General features: G+C 43.5%; 1 protein-coding gene across 2 annotated transcripts in view; it reads left to right on the top strand.

Annotated features, from left to right (window-relative positions):
* Positions 1 to 16,943, top strand: part of MARCHF3 (membrane associated ring-CH-type finger 3) — a 140,836-nt gene that overhangs the window by 118,642 nt on the left and 5,251 nt on the right. For both annotated transcript variants that reach the window (XM_037138219.2, XM_053665336.1), the window contains exon 4: positions 14,588 to 14,797. In XM_037138219.2, coding sequence (XP_036994114.1) covers positions 14,588 to 14,797 — 210 coding nt within the window. The remainder of the gene's footprint in view (positions 1 to 14,587; positions 14,798 to 16,943) is intronic.

Below are 16,943 nucleotides of genomic sequence, written 5' to 3'. Positions count from 1 at the left end.
TCTTAAGACATTTTATAGAAATGCCCTAGAGCATTCTAGTGCTTCTTCCCCTGAGACAGGCTTGAGAATCTGAAAAAAGCTTGAGCTTATTATAGTAAATATGGAGCACGATATTGTTCCATAATCATCAACCTGCTGAGAGCCCAGAACTTAATTATTCCAGCCACTAAAAGAAAGCACAATTATGTAATGTGATAGATGTACTAGCTATCTCTATCATGGCCATCACACAATATTAAATGTAGCAAATTAACATATTGTGTACCCTAAATTCACACGATGTTGTATGTCGAAGACTGCATCAATTTAGAAAAAGTATCACTGAAGGGGGAACAAGGCTTGAACTCTCTCCCCTGAAATGCACATCCAGTGTCCAAATATAGCTTCAAAGGAGTCACAGGTTTTCTGAAGCTTTATACCCTAAGTCAAGGACCCCTGATCTAGAAAAATAGTTGTGTAAATTGCGAAGCACATAGATTTTCCAAAAATGTCTCCTGCGCCCTTAAAATGTTTTAAGCATGAAAAGTAAGAGGAACTTGTCAACAGTTCTCTGCAGATTCCCTCCTCTGGAAGGAGGCCATGTTGTCATTCTGCGGGGGCCACAACACCGGATGCAATTTGCCAGTCTTGAAGAAAGAGCTCGTGATTCCATCTGCACATATGCAGGACTGGGCTAGTTATTAACTTAGGTTATGCCATGGTTGGCTTGGTTCTGCCTTGGGGACATATAGGGGGCACATGTCTCAGGATCAGTCAAGCTAAAAATGTATGTGTGTCTCCCAGTTGGGGCAGAGCTTTCCCACAGGCAGGAACTGTGTTCACCCAGCCGGTCTCCCGCCTGCCCTTCTGCAACACCAGTCCTTGATATCATGGCCCACGTGGCCCACGTCATATAACACTGTGACATTTCTACCTGGTGTTCTGATAGTCTGGGTCCCATACCTAATGAAGGGTATGCAAAAAGTCCTGGGGAGCACCACTCACAGGTGGTTGGGTTAGCCTGGACAGAAAGAGGGAGACTCTTTAGATGCGAGGGGGTTAGGGAAGGGTATGTTTGGAATCTTGAAAATCATGACCAGCTCAGACAATGGGAGCATGAAGTACGTGTAACACAGTCCAAATTGCCTGAATGCTGTAGGGCTCCCTTCAGAGTTTCAAGGTGGGAAGTTTTGAACAAAAATAAAGAGGTACCAGCTAATACTGCATCCTGTGAACTTAAGCCATGGCCTCAAGTGGAGCCTTGAGAGATTCCAAATCCATTCATTGCTAGGGTGTATCTATTGTCAGCAAGATCAGCCAGGCCCTCCTAAATATTGGGGGGTTTGGGCAGCGAAACATTGAGCTGTAGGGACTGTGAATCTAAATTTGCCTCTGTTCTCATGGTTCTCCCATCTAGCGTAAATTTTCCCCTTTCTCACAGTGCTCTCATTCTTGCTTATTTTGGGAGTCTGTGACCCTGGGAGGAATGTCTCTTCTCTCTTCTAGTTTACATTTCATCAAAATCCCTCCACCACACTCTGCTTGGATAGTTTTTGTACTTACATTCTCACTACATCTGAGGGATACAGATTTTTAAATGTGGTCTCATTTTGAGAACCTGGTTTTGAATTTTATTTCTCCCTCTCTACTTCTTTAAGCATCCCCAGTTATTAAAATGGGGATTTATTACCCTTATTTCTGTTATTCATCATATTCTCATCCTTTGTCTAATGCTCCAATTGGGGCTTTTTCTTGATACATTACCCTTGCACCTTTTACCCCGTGGTCCCATCCTTCTGCTGGAAGGAATTACTCAAAGTTTCAGAAACCTGGGCTCCAAAAGCAGGGCAGCAGAGAGGGTGTGAGACACCAGCAGCTTTACCCACTGGAGGGCCAGGGCCCCCTAAGGGCCCACATGAAGCAGGGCTCATGGGACAGGGAGCTGCCCCTTCCACCCCGTTTGTAAGTGACAGCACAGCACTACTCCATCGTCTCCCAGAGGAAATCTTCTCTATTTTTGGCACTGTGCATCTTACATTTGTTGATTTCTTTTGGAAATTTCTGTTTTCTCGCTCTCCGTCCTCCCTTGGTTGTTTATCTCCTCTTATGTTTCTGGCTCTGCATGGATCACATGTGCCGCCTAATTCTGCAGCATCTTCTCATATGTCAGACAAGCCATCTTCATTTGGCTGTGATCACTGCCACACGTATGAAATAATTGAAGAGGAATGGTTCCCATTTTGCTTATATCTGAAGTTGCATGTGAATACATAAAATTATTTTGCCATTTAATTCTGCTGTGCTGCTAATCTTATCTTTGGAAAATTTCAGACCATTGGTGTGAGTGTGTGTAGCATTTGTTTAAATAATGCCAATGCCAAATATGATGTCCCAGACACAAATATAGTATTTATGGAACATTGTAGCCCATTAATTTGCCTATTGGCCCAAGTCTTCCAGGGAGCGTCATAAACCTCCAGGGTGTCCTTGAACATGACTGATGCACCAGCCAAATCACTGCTATGGATGCCAGAGCCACTGCTAAGTCTGTGTCTGTGGCAAAAATTGCTTTATTGTATTTGATCAGAAGAGTCAGGGTAAGTAGTCTTACGTGTGTGAGTGTGTGTATGTGTATATTTCAGTTACACTCATCTGATCTCTACCCAAAGCAATCCTCTGGTTTGGAAGAATACATGTATTTCTTCAGCTAATACTTATTAAGGATAAATTAAATATTTTAGGAAATGGGGATATGACTGTGAATGAGCCAGAACAATTCTGGGTACTAATAGAGCTTACATGCTAGAGAGAAAGACGCAGGACAAACAAGTACATAAATTAAGAGTAGATGGAAGGCAATTTGACATGGGGTGGTGAATACACAATACAACATACAGATGATGTGTTATAGATTTGGGTACCTGAAACCCATATAATTTTATTAACCAGTAAAGCAATGTTTTTAACCAATGTCACCCCAATAAATTCAATGAAAAATAAATAAATAAAAACATTATTTCTGTCAGTGGTAAAAGTTGTAAAGAAAGAAATGAGTTGCTGTGGTAAGGAATTTTTGTGGTTTGTGAAGGCAGACATATGACTGATAAGAAGGAACCTGCCTTTAGAAGAAGTCCAGGCAGAAGGAACAGCCACTGCAGGGATTCTGAGGCAGGCAGTTCAGCATTTCTGCAGCAGGAAAAAACACTGCTAACAAGCATTTTCTGAGAGGCCAAAGGAGGTAGATGCCAGGTACTTAAACTTCCTGTCGTGGACCCCTTTCCTGTCTGTTGAAGCCTATGGATCCCTTCTCAGTGTCCATAAAAAAAAAGATTTTATTTATTTACTTTTAGAGAGAGGAGAAGGGAGGGAGAAAGAGGGAGAGAAACATCAGTGTGTGGTTGCCTCTCACATGGCCCCCCCCCACTGGGGACCTGGCCCACAATCCAGACATGCGCCCTGACTGGGAATCAAACTAGCAATCCCTTGGTTTGCAGCCTGTGCTCAATCCCCTGAGCTACACCAGCCAGGGCCTCAGTGTCACGTTTTTAATTATAGGAAATAAAATATGTAGGAATGCAAAGAAAACCAATTACATTATAATTCATCTATCAAAATATTTAAAAGACAAAGTTGTGATATAAAATGTAAGGGCTCCTTTAACACATTTTGTGGCAGATATAACTATGAAGTAGTAGTATGTCAAGATATTTGCAGTAGTTGTAATGTGATCATATCACAGGTACTGCTCACAGTACTGAGATGTTCTGCATAACTCAATGAAATGCTGAAGTTCAATTAGAGATGATAAAAACAAAGATGTCACTTTCCCCAACCCCCAAATCACAGATCTCAGGAATGCTATTCTCGGCCCTTGGGGCCCTTGGAGCTAGGGTACAAATGCCTGGTCCACATCCCCCAGGGTGGTGTGAGCCACGGCACAGTGTTAGACCAGTGACGTTCAACCGGCGTGCTGCAGGGTTTCAGTAATTGGCTTATGTGTGCCATGTGGTGGAAAAGGTTGAGAATTGCTGTATTACCCCAAGTGATGCTGAGACCTCAAGGAACTTTAAGCAAGAGAAGTGACACAATCTTGCTGCTTTATAGATCCTGGATTCTAGGAAAACAGGGATAGAGGAGAGAGGAGGCTCTTACACAGCTCAGGTGAAAGATGAGAGTGGCTTGGGAAAAAAGTAGTGGCACTAGAGAGAGATATGGGAACATGTTCAAGGTGTATTCCAGAAGAAGTAGCAGGAGCCGCTGATAGCCCGGGTAGAAAGTCCCGGGGAATGAGGAGAGGGAGAATAAGGATGGCGCTGAGGTTGTTTACAAGAGCCTCTGGGTATTGGTGTTGCCACATACTGGTGTGGGACAACCTGAAGGGGAAATCAATCTGTGGGAGAGTTGGGGTGGCGGAGGTGAACCCACTCTTCCACCATGGGCCTTGTAAAGTCTGAGATGTTCATTGTCCAAATGGAGAGAAACCTAGTAAGCAGTGAGATGCACGAGCCTGGAGCTCAGAAGAGAGTTGACGGCTGATACATACACTCTTCAGGTGAACCTGAATTTTTTAACAAAAGTGGGAACTTAATGACAACTAGAGAAGGTCCTTGATTCCCCTCAAAGCTGCACCTTCCTCATTGTTTTTAGGAAGACTCCCATTTTTATCCCTTCCCCATAGAGGTGAAAGAAATGAATGAAGGTCACACAGCATTCGGGGGAACCAAAGCAGTGGGGAACTGGAAACAGCGCCTCGTCTCCTGCTTCCCAGGCCCCGTGATCTCCTGCACCGTGCTCTTTCCCCAATCTTACCGTTGTAGGAGCAAACGAAAATTAGGACCAAGATTTTATGTAATGCTGAAGCAAGTGGAAGGGAAGATTTGAAAGGACAGTAGGCTGGAGATTTCAAATACTGGCTGTTTCACCTTGTATTGTTGAACAAGTAACTTGACCTCACTGATGCCTAATACTCTAAATTAAGATGGCAATAATAACACCACCTGGTGTTATTAAATTCAGTAAAAAGTATCTGGCACATAATGGGAATACAGTTACATATTTTTGGTTGAACTAGAGTTGTATATATTTTTTTTTATTTTATTTATTGATCTTTATAGGGGAAAGGAAGGAGAGAGGGAGAGAAATACCAATGTATGGTTGCCTCTCCTGCATCCCCTGCTGGGAACCGGCCTGCACCCCAGGCATGTGCCCTGACTGGGAATTGAACCTCGATCCTCTGGTTCACAGGGCCGCACTCAATCCACTGAGCTACACCAGCCAGGGCGAGTTGTATAATTCTTAAATGGATTTTTGGTACTGTTATTTTCTCATATATTTCAGGATAATTTTCCTCTAGGGGAGAAAAAAGATAGTAATTGTGACTAAATCAGTACAAAGGACCTTGAACAATTTACTCAATTTCTCGTGCTATTTTATGACCTATGGAAAAATAGACGGTATTCTGTGGCTGTTTACATCTTGGGAGAGAAACACCTTGAACAAAAGCAACAGGCTTTTCACCTTGTAGGAACAAAACAATATATAGTTATTTTTCTTGGAAACCTGAAAAGAGTGAGCAATACATAGGGAATGCTATCTCTAGTCTAGAAAGCTAAAAGCAGTGAAGTTGACAACATGATGTTTACACACTAATACATTTTCTCTTTACCAATCGATTTAATTCATCCAACTAATATTGTACAGTCATTTCTGGTCAGGGCCACCCACACCTCTGATGTTTATTCATTCATTTTCACTAAGCATCCACTGTTCCAGCACTGTTCTTAGACTGAGACATACAAGAATGCACTGCCATTGTGGAGTTCTCGTTAAAGTGGGAGCAAAAGGATAAGTAAATAAACAGGCAAACAAGTGAATAGCATCATTTCAGAGAGTGTCATGTGCTCTGTAGAAAATATAGCCAGATAATGTTTGCAGGTGAAAGGAGCATTTTCCATGAGAAGGCATCGTGTAAGCCAAGACATAAATGATGAGAAGGAGCCGGGCATGCAAGAATATGGGCAAATGAAGGGTTAGAGGTAGTAGAAAAAGTGGTCAGAGAGGGAGGCAGGAATAAGGGCAGGTCTTCTTGTAGTCCCAGGTAGAGAGTTTGGCCTTTATTCTAACCATTGGAGAGTGTTAAGCAAAGGAGTAACATGATCTGATTGATATGTCACCAGGTCTCTGTGACTGTCTTTGGGGAACTGGACTGTAGAGCGGCCAGTGTGGAAGGAGATGGTGCTGGCTCAGGGATGGCAGCAGTGGGCAGGGGCAGAAGTGCCCAGATTCCAGATAGGTGCCGAAGGGAGTGCCAGTGGGACTTACTGAAGGGCTGGATGTTCGGGGCAGACAGAGAAACAAAACAGGATGACTGAGCGACTGGGTGGATGGTGTGTGTTGTCATTTACTGATATGGAGGAGACTTGGAGAGAAACAGGGGTTGTGGGTAAGTGCTAAATCAAGAGTTCTGTTTTGGACGGATTAAGTTTGAGCTGTCTGTTAGTCATCTCCGGAGAGATGTTGAGTGGGCCGTTGAATATGCACATCTGGAGCTTTGGCGAGAGGCCAGAGCTGACGATGGACATTTTAAGGTCACAAGCAAATCCTCTGTTAAGTTTTTATTGGAGGTGCAACGCTTCAAGCCTGGCTTTGATGGCTATCTGGAGCACGCATCTCCTCGGCTTCCCTGAAGTCAGAATTTCCTTCTGTGTGACTTCAGCTGTGCTGGAAATTCACTCATAGCTTGTGGAGTTCAGGGATTTAAAACTCCGGTAAGAGTTTGTTTTTGTGCGCTGCTGTGTTTCAAGTGAACTGAAATGCATGATTTTCAGGTTTCGTCTTCATTTTTAAATCATGCAAAAGACCTGTCTCATATCTTCTGATCGTCGCGCTGCCCCTTTCGCAGGCTCCCCAGGCAAGCAAGGAACTTTAGTTTGTTTGTGCTGGGCTTTGAAAATAAGATCCATCCCAAGAAAGGCAAGCACTTGGTTAACAACTCTACCAAGTGTCAGATTAACAGCAGGCACTCAGGCAGATAAACCTAAGTGAGTAAACGTGAGACTGTGCCCTGCTTTTCCCCCCCAGCTCCAAACATTTGCTATAGGTCAATCAGTGGTTATCCCTTCTATCAGTTTCTTTCATTCTCCTGACGGTTTCTCATTAAGGAGATTCATGGGGAAGGTTGTAATCAATCAGAGCTATTAGCCTCCAGAGTGTAATCTGGTTCTAGTACAAACTGACCTGCACAAAGTCCTGTCTACCTTGGGGGTTTAAGCCGATTAACTCAGAGCCTGGGAGGCAGAATCTAAAGTCCTGGAGCAACACATCCCCTTCCCCCTATTACCCACCAGTAAGGGATTTAACAAATTGACACTGTAATTAGATCCAAACTCGTTGTTAACCCACCTTGAAAATAATCGCTAATGCCTGGCTCATTGCAGATGCACATTTATAGCCAGTGAATGATGGATGCTGTGTCACTGGGAATGAGTGCTCTCTAATCCCCTCTGCTGTCACAAGCCCTGCCGTGCTGATTACTGCGTGTTTCTGTTATGTTTAGTTGGTTGGTTGGTGTGTGGACCTCTTTCCAAGAGTAGCTCAGTCATGTGGTTCGGGAAGTTGGTGACTGGAATGAGATGTCCACAGAAAAATAGGCAGCTCACTGCCGGGGCTCTCAATAGCATCTCTGCCCTGCTTTATGTTTTTCATTTTACAATGTTTTAAAATCTTATTGAATTTATTAGGATGGCATTGGTTAATAAAATTATATTGGATTCAAGTGTACAATTCTGTAATACATCATCGTATATTGCATTGTGTATTCACCACCCAAAGTCAAGTCTCCTTCCATCACCATCTATCTGACCCCCCTTTACCCTCCTCTGCCTCCTCCCAAACTCCCTTTCCCTCTGGAAACCACCATTCTGTTTTCTGTCTATGAATTTTATTTGTTTTGTTTTGCTTGTTGCTTTCAGTTTTATATCTCACGCATAAGTGAAACCATATGGTTCTTAACTTTTTCTGACTGATGTATTTCACTTAGCATGATGTTCTCAAGGTCCATCCATGTTGTCACACATAGAAGTATCCATCTTTTCTTATGACTGAGTAGTCTTCCACTATATACCTGTACCACATCTTCTTTATCCAATCATCTATCGAAGGACACTTTGGTGGCTCCTGTGTCTTGGCCCCTGTGAATAGTGCTACAATGAGCATGGAGGCACAGATATCTTTATGAATAAATATCTTCAAATTTTTCTGGTAGGTTCCCAGAGGATGGATTGCTGGGACAAGGTGTGCCTTAAAGGGGTGCCCTGGGGTGCCCTGGGCTGCTCAGAGGTCCCCTGGCAGCTGTATGGGTGGGCTTGCCAGGGGAAAGATGCCATACCAGTCAGTATTCTCAATCAACTGACCTCAGCTTGTGAAATACAGCTAACTAAGTATAAGCTGTGGACCAAAGTTAAACTGAAGGTTCTTCAAAAATGGTATTTTAGTTGCAAAAGCTTTTCGTAAGTGGCAGGACAGATTCATTGGTATTTTACTCCAAGGAACATGGTAAGTAAATATTTCTTATTGCCCTGATAAAACAGTTAAGGTACAGGCTAACTCCTCTCCCCTTTAGCTGCCTATTCCCCCACACTTTTTGCTACTAAGAATGAAGATATAATAGAGCGGTTAGGAGCACAGATTTTGGAGCTAGACTACATGGACCAAAGCCAAGGCCAATCTTCTACAAGTTATTTAACTCCTCTAGACCTTGGTTTCTCTGTGTATAAAATGGTGGTGATAATAATGGTACCTTTTTAAAGATTACTGAAAAGTAAATTAATTACTACATGTAGCATATAAAGTAGCATTTGGCATTATTGTAAGCATTGGCATTCATTCAACACAGAGTTGGATGTGCTAGAAGCCAGTGATATAAAGACAAGGTTTCTCCTCAGGTCAGGTGGGAAGATGAACACAGAAACCCGCCATTCTGGATTGTCCTATTCTTCACTGAATGTTTGCAATAGGAAGATATTGCTACAGAATGCATATAATACTCTATATGTAATAAGTATGATGGATGAGAGGCTGGTGACATATATTAGCAAGAAATGTAATTGAACAATAATTGAGATAATGTTGTCAATTATGAATTAGGCCAAAAATCATGATAATAGAGATCTGTCCAGAATAAGTCCAGCCATTGTTAATATAACAAAAATGGCTCGTGTAACATCGATGTAACCTGGCAGCCAAGGAGAGTGGACTGGAATGCACATGCATGAATAATGACAACCTCACTCTACTAGTCAGTGAGAGCAGTAGACACTATTGAGTAAGCATGTGTACTGTGTGGCCATCACATTCCAAGTTACTGAGCAAGGAGAGCAATGAATCTTCATCAAATTTTGTGTGAAGCTCAAACATTCCTCCACAGAAATTATTTGGATGACTCAGAAGGCTTTCAGGGATGATGCAATGAGTGTGGCGCAAATAAAAGTGTGGCATAAATGCCTCAAAGGTGGTCAAGAATCTGTTGAAAGTGATCTACTTTCTGAAAGGCCTACAACAAGCAGAACACCTGCGAATGTTGAACATGTAGGGGCTGCATTCAGCAAAGACAGTGAGAGAACTAGAAGCTGATTCTAAAAGCTGTTGTATCTGAGATTATGAAGCAAATCTTGGCATGAAACATGTCGTGGCAAAATTTGTTCCGAAGCTTCTGCTACAAGAGCAGAGGGACCATCATGCTGCAGTTGCTAATGACTTGACTCAAACCACTACCAATGAGCCAGATCTCCTCAAGAAGGTCGTAACTGGAGATGAATTGTAGGTCTACAGCTATGATCCAGAAATAAAGGCCCAGTTGTCCCAATGCAAATCACCTGGTTCTCCATGCCCAAAGAAAGTATAGCAAAGTTGCAACACGATCAAGCCCATATTAACCGTGTTTTTTCATTGGGAAGGTGTTGTCTGTCACAAGTGCACCCCTCCAAGCCAAACAATTAACAAGGAGTCCTGCCTCCATGTTCTTCATCAGTTGAGAGATGCAATACGATGAAAACGGCTGCTGCTATGGGCAGCTGGTGACTGGCGTCTTCATCCCAACAACATGCCTGCTCATGTACCACGTCTCATACAGTTTTTTAACAAAACATCAAATTGCCCAGATTTTATGTCCTGCAACGTCTGGCTTTTCCTAAAACCAAAATCACCTTGAATGGGAAGAGATTTCAGACCATCAGTGAGATTCAGGAAAATAAAACACGGCAGCTGGTGACCATTCCAACAAAGGATTTTGCAGAGTGTTTTGAACAGTGGAAGAGACACTGGGAGAACTGTGTGAGGTCTCAAGGTGCCTTCTTTGAAGGGGACAGGGACATGATTGTCCTATGACAATGTGTCTTGAATCTTGGATCTTACAAGAATGCCTCCCTTTTGCGTAGGGCATGGCTGGATACTTTCTGGACAGGCCTCATGTAGCTGAGATTAAACACCCAGACACTGGGCCTCTCTCTCTCTGTCTCTCTCTCGCAGCATTTCATGCACAACTAATATACAATATATATTTATACAGGGAATCCATGTTCATTGTAGAAAAACAAAAAATACATACAACAAGATCAAAATTAAAGGCCATTTGTAGTTGCTCAGTTTTATTTTTCTATTTTACAATTACTGTTGAAATACAATACTATATTATTTTCAGGTGTACAATATAGTTATTACATTTATATAACTTACGAAGTGATCACCCCAATATAGTGCCATTTGACACCATATATAGTTACTACGATATTAGTGATCACGTTCCCTTTACATCCCTATAACTAACTGTTCTTACACCTGGTAATTTGTACCTCTTAATCCCCTCTTCTTCTTCAAACTCTTCCATCTGGGAACCATCAGTTTGTTCTATGAGCTTCTATTTTGTTTTTTAGATTCCACACATATGGGCAATCATATGGTATTTATCTTTCTCTTTCTGACTTATTTCACTTAGCATAATACCTTTTAGGTCTACCCATGTTGTTTCAAGTGGCAAAATTTCATTCTTTTTTATGGCTGAATAATATCCCATTGTATTAATGTGCCTCTTCTTTATCCATTCATCTGTTGATGGCCATTTAGGTTGCTTCCATACCTTGGCCATTGTAAATAATGTTGCACTGAATATATGAGTGCATATATCTTTTTGAATTAGTGTTTTAGATTTCTTTAGTTACATACCCAGAAATGGAATTGCTGGATCATAAGGTAGTTTTATTTTTAATTTTTGAGGCATCTCCATACTGTTTTCCACAGTGGCTGCAAGGAAGAGCTGCACCTTTGCTGGGTGTGCTGGTCCGTGTCTGTGTGAATGAGCTACCTCTATGTCAATGTCAGTGTCAATGTGCATGTAAATGTATGATTACAATCCCAGGATCACACTGTACATTCTGTTCAGTGGCATTCTTTTCCTGCTCAGCAATACAGCATGTCAGTAAATATAAATATATTTTTATATCATTTGAAATTACTCTATGGTATTCTATTTTCAGTAAATTCCACAATTTATTTAGACCATCCCCTATTGCTGGAAATTTGAGGTATAACCACATATTTTCTCTCATAAACTCTGCTTATATAAATGTCCTTTATCAGGCTACTTGGATCTTTAGCAGAGGTTCTTACCATGGCAAAGGGTGATTTTTTTCTCAGCAAAAGATATTATTATCACTGGCCTTGTTTCAGGGGCTGCATTTGTATAAGAGATAAATACCCTTGGGGTTCTGAAGAGGTCCCAGATGTTAACATGATAGTACCTGTTTAAAGAACTTCATACCCAAATACAACCCCGCAGCAAACAGCGCAAAGAGTAAGCTAAGCTAAAAATACATACATAGTGTTAATAAGGTATAAAACCTTGGTAATGGGTGATCATGTACATATAAAACGGCATGGAAATTTTTCAGAAATATAGGAGATCAAAAATAATTAGGAAATAAGAAACTGGGAATGAGCAATTGTCATTTCTAATTTGCCTTTCCAATTTACTTTATATCAGACAGAGGTAAGTAGTGATTCATAATTACCTCCTTCCATACCTGAGTTATTTCACTGGGTAATGTCAAAGGCCACATAGATAAGTAAAGCACTAAATTAGTTTTAATAAAGTGTATTCAGAATTCCCAAGTAAAAGAAATCAGAGGAAGTCGACCGGTGTAGTCAGCTTGTCTGTGAGCCTGTTACAGTTATTGAGAACCTACTATGTTCCAATGACAGAATCAGTCCAGGCTTCCAGAGCTGCCCCTGGAGACAGTCTGAACTGCAGGTGGAGTCAGGTCACTGCAATCCAGGCACCACTGTTTAAGAATCTGGATTTCTGAATGACTTACACCTTTAATTTTCCAATATGTACTGATAGGACATCTGAACAATCCATGTTCATTTTAGAAAACCATGAAAAATACGCAAGACCTGATCCTCTTTTCGGTTTGGCCCCTGAATCACCTGGAGCAATGGGTTAACCTTGCTGGGCCTCTGTAAAATTTAGATAAAAATACCCAATTTCTACTCTCCACTTGGTGTTTAAGCAAGAAAATGTTCATTAAGAAGACTTTTTTAAGTTTCTTTGAAGCTGCTGGGACGTCTGAGGTCGCATTCCAACACATTTGCACTTGATCAATTTGGTATTTATATTAATTTTTATAATACTTTATATTCACAGGCAAGTCAACACCCCATTATCTATTTTTCAATATTTCTTTAGGTCCATTTTTGAGCTGAAACGACTCCTGTCAGCATCTCAGCCCCCTTCTAAGGTGGATCATTATGGGAGGGTGTCATGGTGGGTCATTTACTATCTGCCTCAGGCAAACATCCAAGGATGGGCATCTCCCAGGAAACTTTCTTTTGTGCCTTTTACCTCCTGTCTCTTCTGCTCACTCCTTGCATCTTTGGCTGGTCCTTGCACCTCTTTTGTCTCTTCCTTCCACCCTTGAGCGTGACATGCCCATCTCTCTCCGGTCAGACCCACCCTCTCTTGTCTTCTCTGTCATGGTCCTTTGCTTCCCACCAGTGGATTTGTGGAAGTTGTTGCCATGGCCACTTGGGGTGTCTGCTCGGCAGCCCATAGTGCTCCCATCTGGGGGCCAGCCCCCAGCCCTTCTAGGCCTCCCCTTTGTTGGTAGGACAAGATGCAAGAGAGAACCACCAGCCTCTCTCCCCACTCCCTCCCCGTTACCTGTGTTTGACCCCACTCCTCTGGACTCCATGGCCCCTCTCATTATTACGTGGGATGGCGATACGAGAGTGTCAAATTGGTTGAGGACATGTTTCAATACTAATTTGAAGCTACCAGGCCTCGTGGTAGAAATATACACTGACGCCAATATGTAAGCATAATTTTTTTTCTAGAGTAGATTATGCAAAACATTTCAGCAGATACTCAGCAAGTTCCCCAGTGGATGGACAACCACCCCATCCTATGGGAATTCTCAGGTCTAGTCTTTAAACAAGCACAAAATTCTCCCCATCCTATTTGGCGTTGGGTCAGGCAAGATGGTAGCAAAATTAAAATGTCTGGGACAGTCCTAAGTAGGAGGTTCAGGGTCCTAACACATGGGGTGGGGGTGGGCATTACTGAGTTCATGGTCTCAGGTGAGTTTCTCAGGTGGTCCCCAAGACCACCCTCAGGCCCAGCGATTCACTAGAAGGACTCAGGGGACTCAGAAAAGCTCTTACACTCATGATTATGGTTTATTACAGCAAAAGGATGCCAGTTAAAGTCAGTGGAGGGAAAAGGTGCGTGGGGCAAAGTCTAGGAGAAACCAGGCACAAGCTCCCAGCTGTCCCCGTCCAGTAATGTCTCACATTACTCTGTGCTTAATTTTTCCAGCAACAAATTGTGACAGCACATACAAAGCGTTATCAACCAGGGAAGCTCACCGGAGCCTTGGCATCCGGTGTTCATGGTCAGAACTCAGACTCTAGCCCCCCAGGGCAAAAGGAGGTGTTCAGCATAAATCACATTGTTGGCAGAAGCTATCTGATTACACTGGTACCCTGTGGCCCAATGCCTCAGGCATACAAAACATTCATCAGGCAGAATATTACAAAGATTCAGAGCTCATCCCCTAGGAGCCAGTCTTGCAAACCTGTCTGTCTTGGGGATGGGCAGGAATTGAGCAATCCAGGCCTGCCAAGTTAACCCCTTCCCGCCCATATTCCCTGGGTCAAGACACTGGGAGGCTTTGGCTACATGAGAACACTTCTGGCACCTCAACTATTACCTTCTAAAAATAACATCCTCTCCACCTTCCACTTAGACTCACTGTGATTTGTAATAATAACCATTGAACTGTTTTCAAGAACAGCTGGCCATCTGCAGCAAGGACACATTATTATCATCATCATCATCATCATTATCAGAATCACTATTGTCATATTATTATCATAATCACTGTTATTCAGGGGGTGGAGGCATGAGAATGAGCCCTTAATGCTCCCTTGTGATGTCAGAACAAGTCAGAAGTGCCTTTTTCCAGATTCTGAAGATAAAGACAACTTCAGAGTCATGTGACTCCCCTCCACCTAGGGTTTTAACCATGTCCTGTCTTTCTCTCCTTCTCCTCGGCAGTGGCTGAGAAACCCAGGCCCCCAGCATGAGAAGCGGACTCTGTTTGGAGACATGGTGTGCTTCTTGTTCATAACTCCCCTGGCCACCATCTCAGGCTGGCTCTGCCTGCGGGGCGCCGTGGACCACCTGCACTTTAGTAGTCGGCTCGAAGCCGTGGGACTGATTGCACTCACTGTCGCACTCTTCACTATTTACCTCTTTTGGACACTAGTAAGTATGGCCCACAGCCCCAGGGATGCAGGCCAGCTGGAGCTGGCGGCCCCACAGCTGGCACAGCTTGTCTGTATCACATCTCACCTGCTGATTCAGGCTGGCGAGAGTGTGTGATTTGGTCTGTTACTACATGTGAGTGTATGTGTGCACACACGACACGTGAGCAGACGTGCACTGCTGGGAAGAGCAGATCAAGTAAAGAAAAAGCCCCAACTTCTGAGAGCCCACTAGTCAGGGACACACACCCTGGACTTTTCTCCCCTCTGGTAGTCTAGGCTCTGTCTGTTACAAGGCATGGCATTTTCCTTCTCTTGCCTGTGTTCCTCATTTTTTGCTGGGATCGTAGTATAGCATGAGCAATGCACACAGCCACCGCTGCTGTCGCTGCCTGCACAGACTGAGTCCTCCTGCTGGTCACTTTCTTCTTATACCCTGACCATGGCCTGTAGTCTTTGTTGGGCGTGGGGTTGCCTGGTACCTAATGCTTATTCTGTGTGTTGGGATATTGACCCTGCTGCCCATAAAAACATCGAATTATCTAGCTCAGAAGCTGCCGCCGAAGAAAAACCATTTCCCAATAAGCGTTCCTGCTGTAGAGGAGGAAGACTTTGTAAACATCTCTGTCGTTTTCATCCTGTTCACTTATGAAGGAACTGACTGCTGGGCACCACCTGGCAGCACCCACAAAGTGCAGCATTTGATCTCCCTTTATGCCCCTCTGGGACCTGCAGCCAAGAACGTCACTATCTAGAATATTTTCAGAAAAGGGGCCCCCTGTTCCTCGCATTCCTCTTCCGTGCTGCTTATTTCTAAGCTGAGCATGTTTCATTGTTATTCAGTATGTATTGCCTGTCTAAGGTGGACCATTCCCGTGTCCCATAGCACAGCGTCAGCACTCACGCATCCTCCCAAGCCCTGCCCACCTGCCAGTGGCCACTCCTACCACCCCGACCACGGCCCCCTGCTCATTTCCCTCCTGTGCCTCCCTCCCCTCAAGCCAGAGTGCTCAGCCAGTGCATGGGGCACACCGTGCGAGCTCAGCGAGAAGGACCTGACTTGAGCTTTGGTAAACAGGGAGTGTCCCGATGCTTCAGACATGATCTGAGGCCTCTAATTAATGTAAGCATTCTGTTCCCAGCCTAATGAAGCCCCCAGATGAAACCACTGTTGTCTCCTTAAAAAGTCTGTGCTCCCAAACTGTATCCTAATTCCTTATGAAGCTGGCTCAGAATCCCAAGGACGCTATAATGGGAAGAGAGTTAGAAAGAGGAAGTTAAAGAGCCTAGCTAGCACCACCTAACGTCATTTCACTGCCCTGTGCCTCAGTGTTCCCATCCGCGCAGTGGGAATGGTAATGACATCCATCCTGCCAGCTTCCCCTGGTGCTGTTAGACTAACATGAAAGAGTGCAGGGGGAAATACTTTGGAAAATCATTTTTACCATGATTAGAGTTGTACTTGTCTACCATGTTTCTTAGAAGAGTTCCTTAAATGAAAGTATGGACTTGAATACTAGCTTTCAGACCAATTGAAGGCCTTTTTGAAAATCAGCTTTGTAAGGCGTCCACTTACCCAACAAGGAAGAAAGGCGGGGAGGAGCATGGAAGGAAGGAAGAAAAATTTCTCGAGAAAAATGGATGTGACCCTGTTTGAGCTCCCATTTTAGTTGAAAGGGAGGTGTGGGTGGGACAGGTACCTGGAGTGTGGGACTCTTTCAGGAGAGGTAATATCCTTCATTCCAGAAATGTTTCCAAGGGCCAGTGCAGCCTGGTAAAAAGCACATGTGTTTAGAATCCAAAGGCCTTTGTTTGACCCCAAGATTTGGCATCCTAATAGCTGTGTAGCATTAAGCAGGGTACTTAACCTCTCTGATCATCCTTCCTCTTATGCAAAAAAAAAAGGAGGAAATGATTGCTACCCCTGGATCAATGGGCTATTGTGAGGGTTAGGTGGGATAACACGGGAACGTGCATCAGAGCACCTAGCATAGGCACCCTGGTTTTCCTCCTGGGACTTCCCCGCTCCCCCAGCTCCCTCCACCCACCAGGCCTCTATAAAATGCAGAGCAGCAGGCCCTGGTGTGAAAACTGTGCTGCGGTGTCAGCTCAGCAATAGGTTACTGAGTCTAGACGAACTCCTTCCC

The sequence above is a fragment of the Artibeus jamaicensis genome, unplaced genomic scaffold (genome assembly GCF_021234435.1).
Source record: "Artibeus jamaicensis isolate MK-2021 breed Jamaican fruit bat unplaced genomic scaffold, CSHL_Jam_final contig_402, whole genome shotgun sequence".
In the NCBI taxonomy this organism is placed as follows: Eukaryota; Metazoa; Chordata; class Mammalia; order Chiroptera; family Phyllostomidae; genus Artibeus; species Artibeus jamaicensis.
The sequence above is the reverse complement of the archived record's forward strand: the minus strand, read 5'-3'. Positions and strand labels throughout refer to the sequence as shown.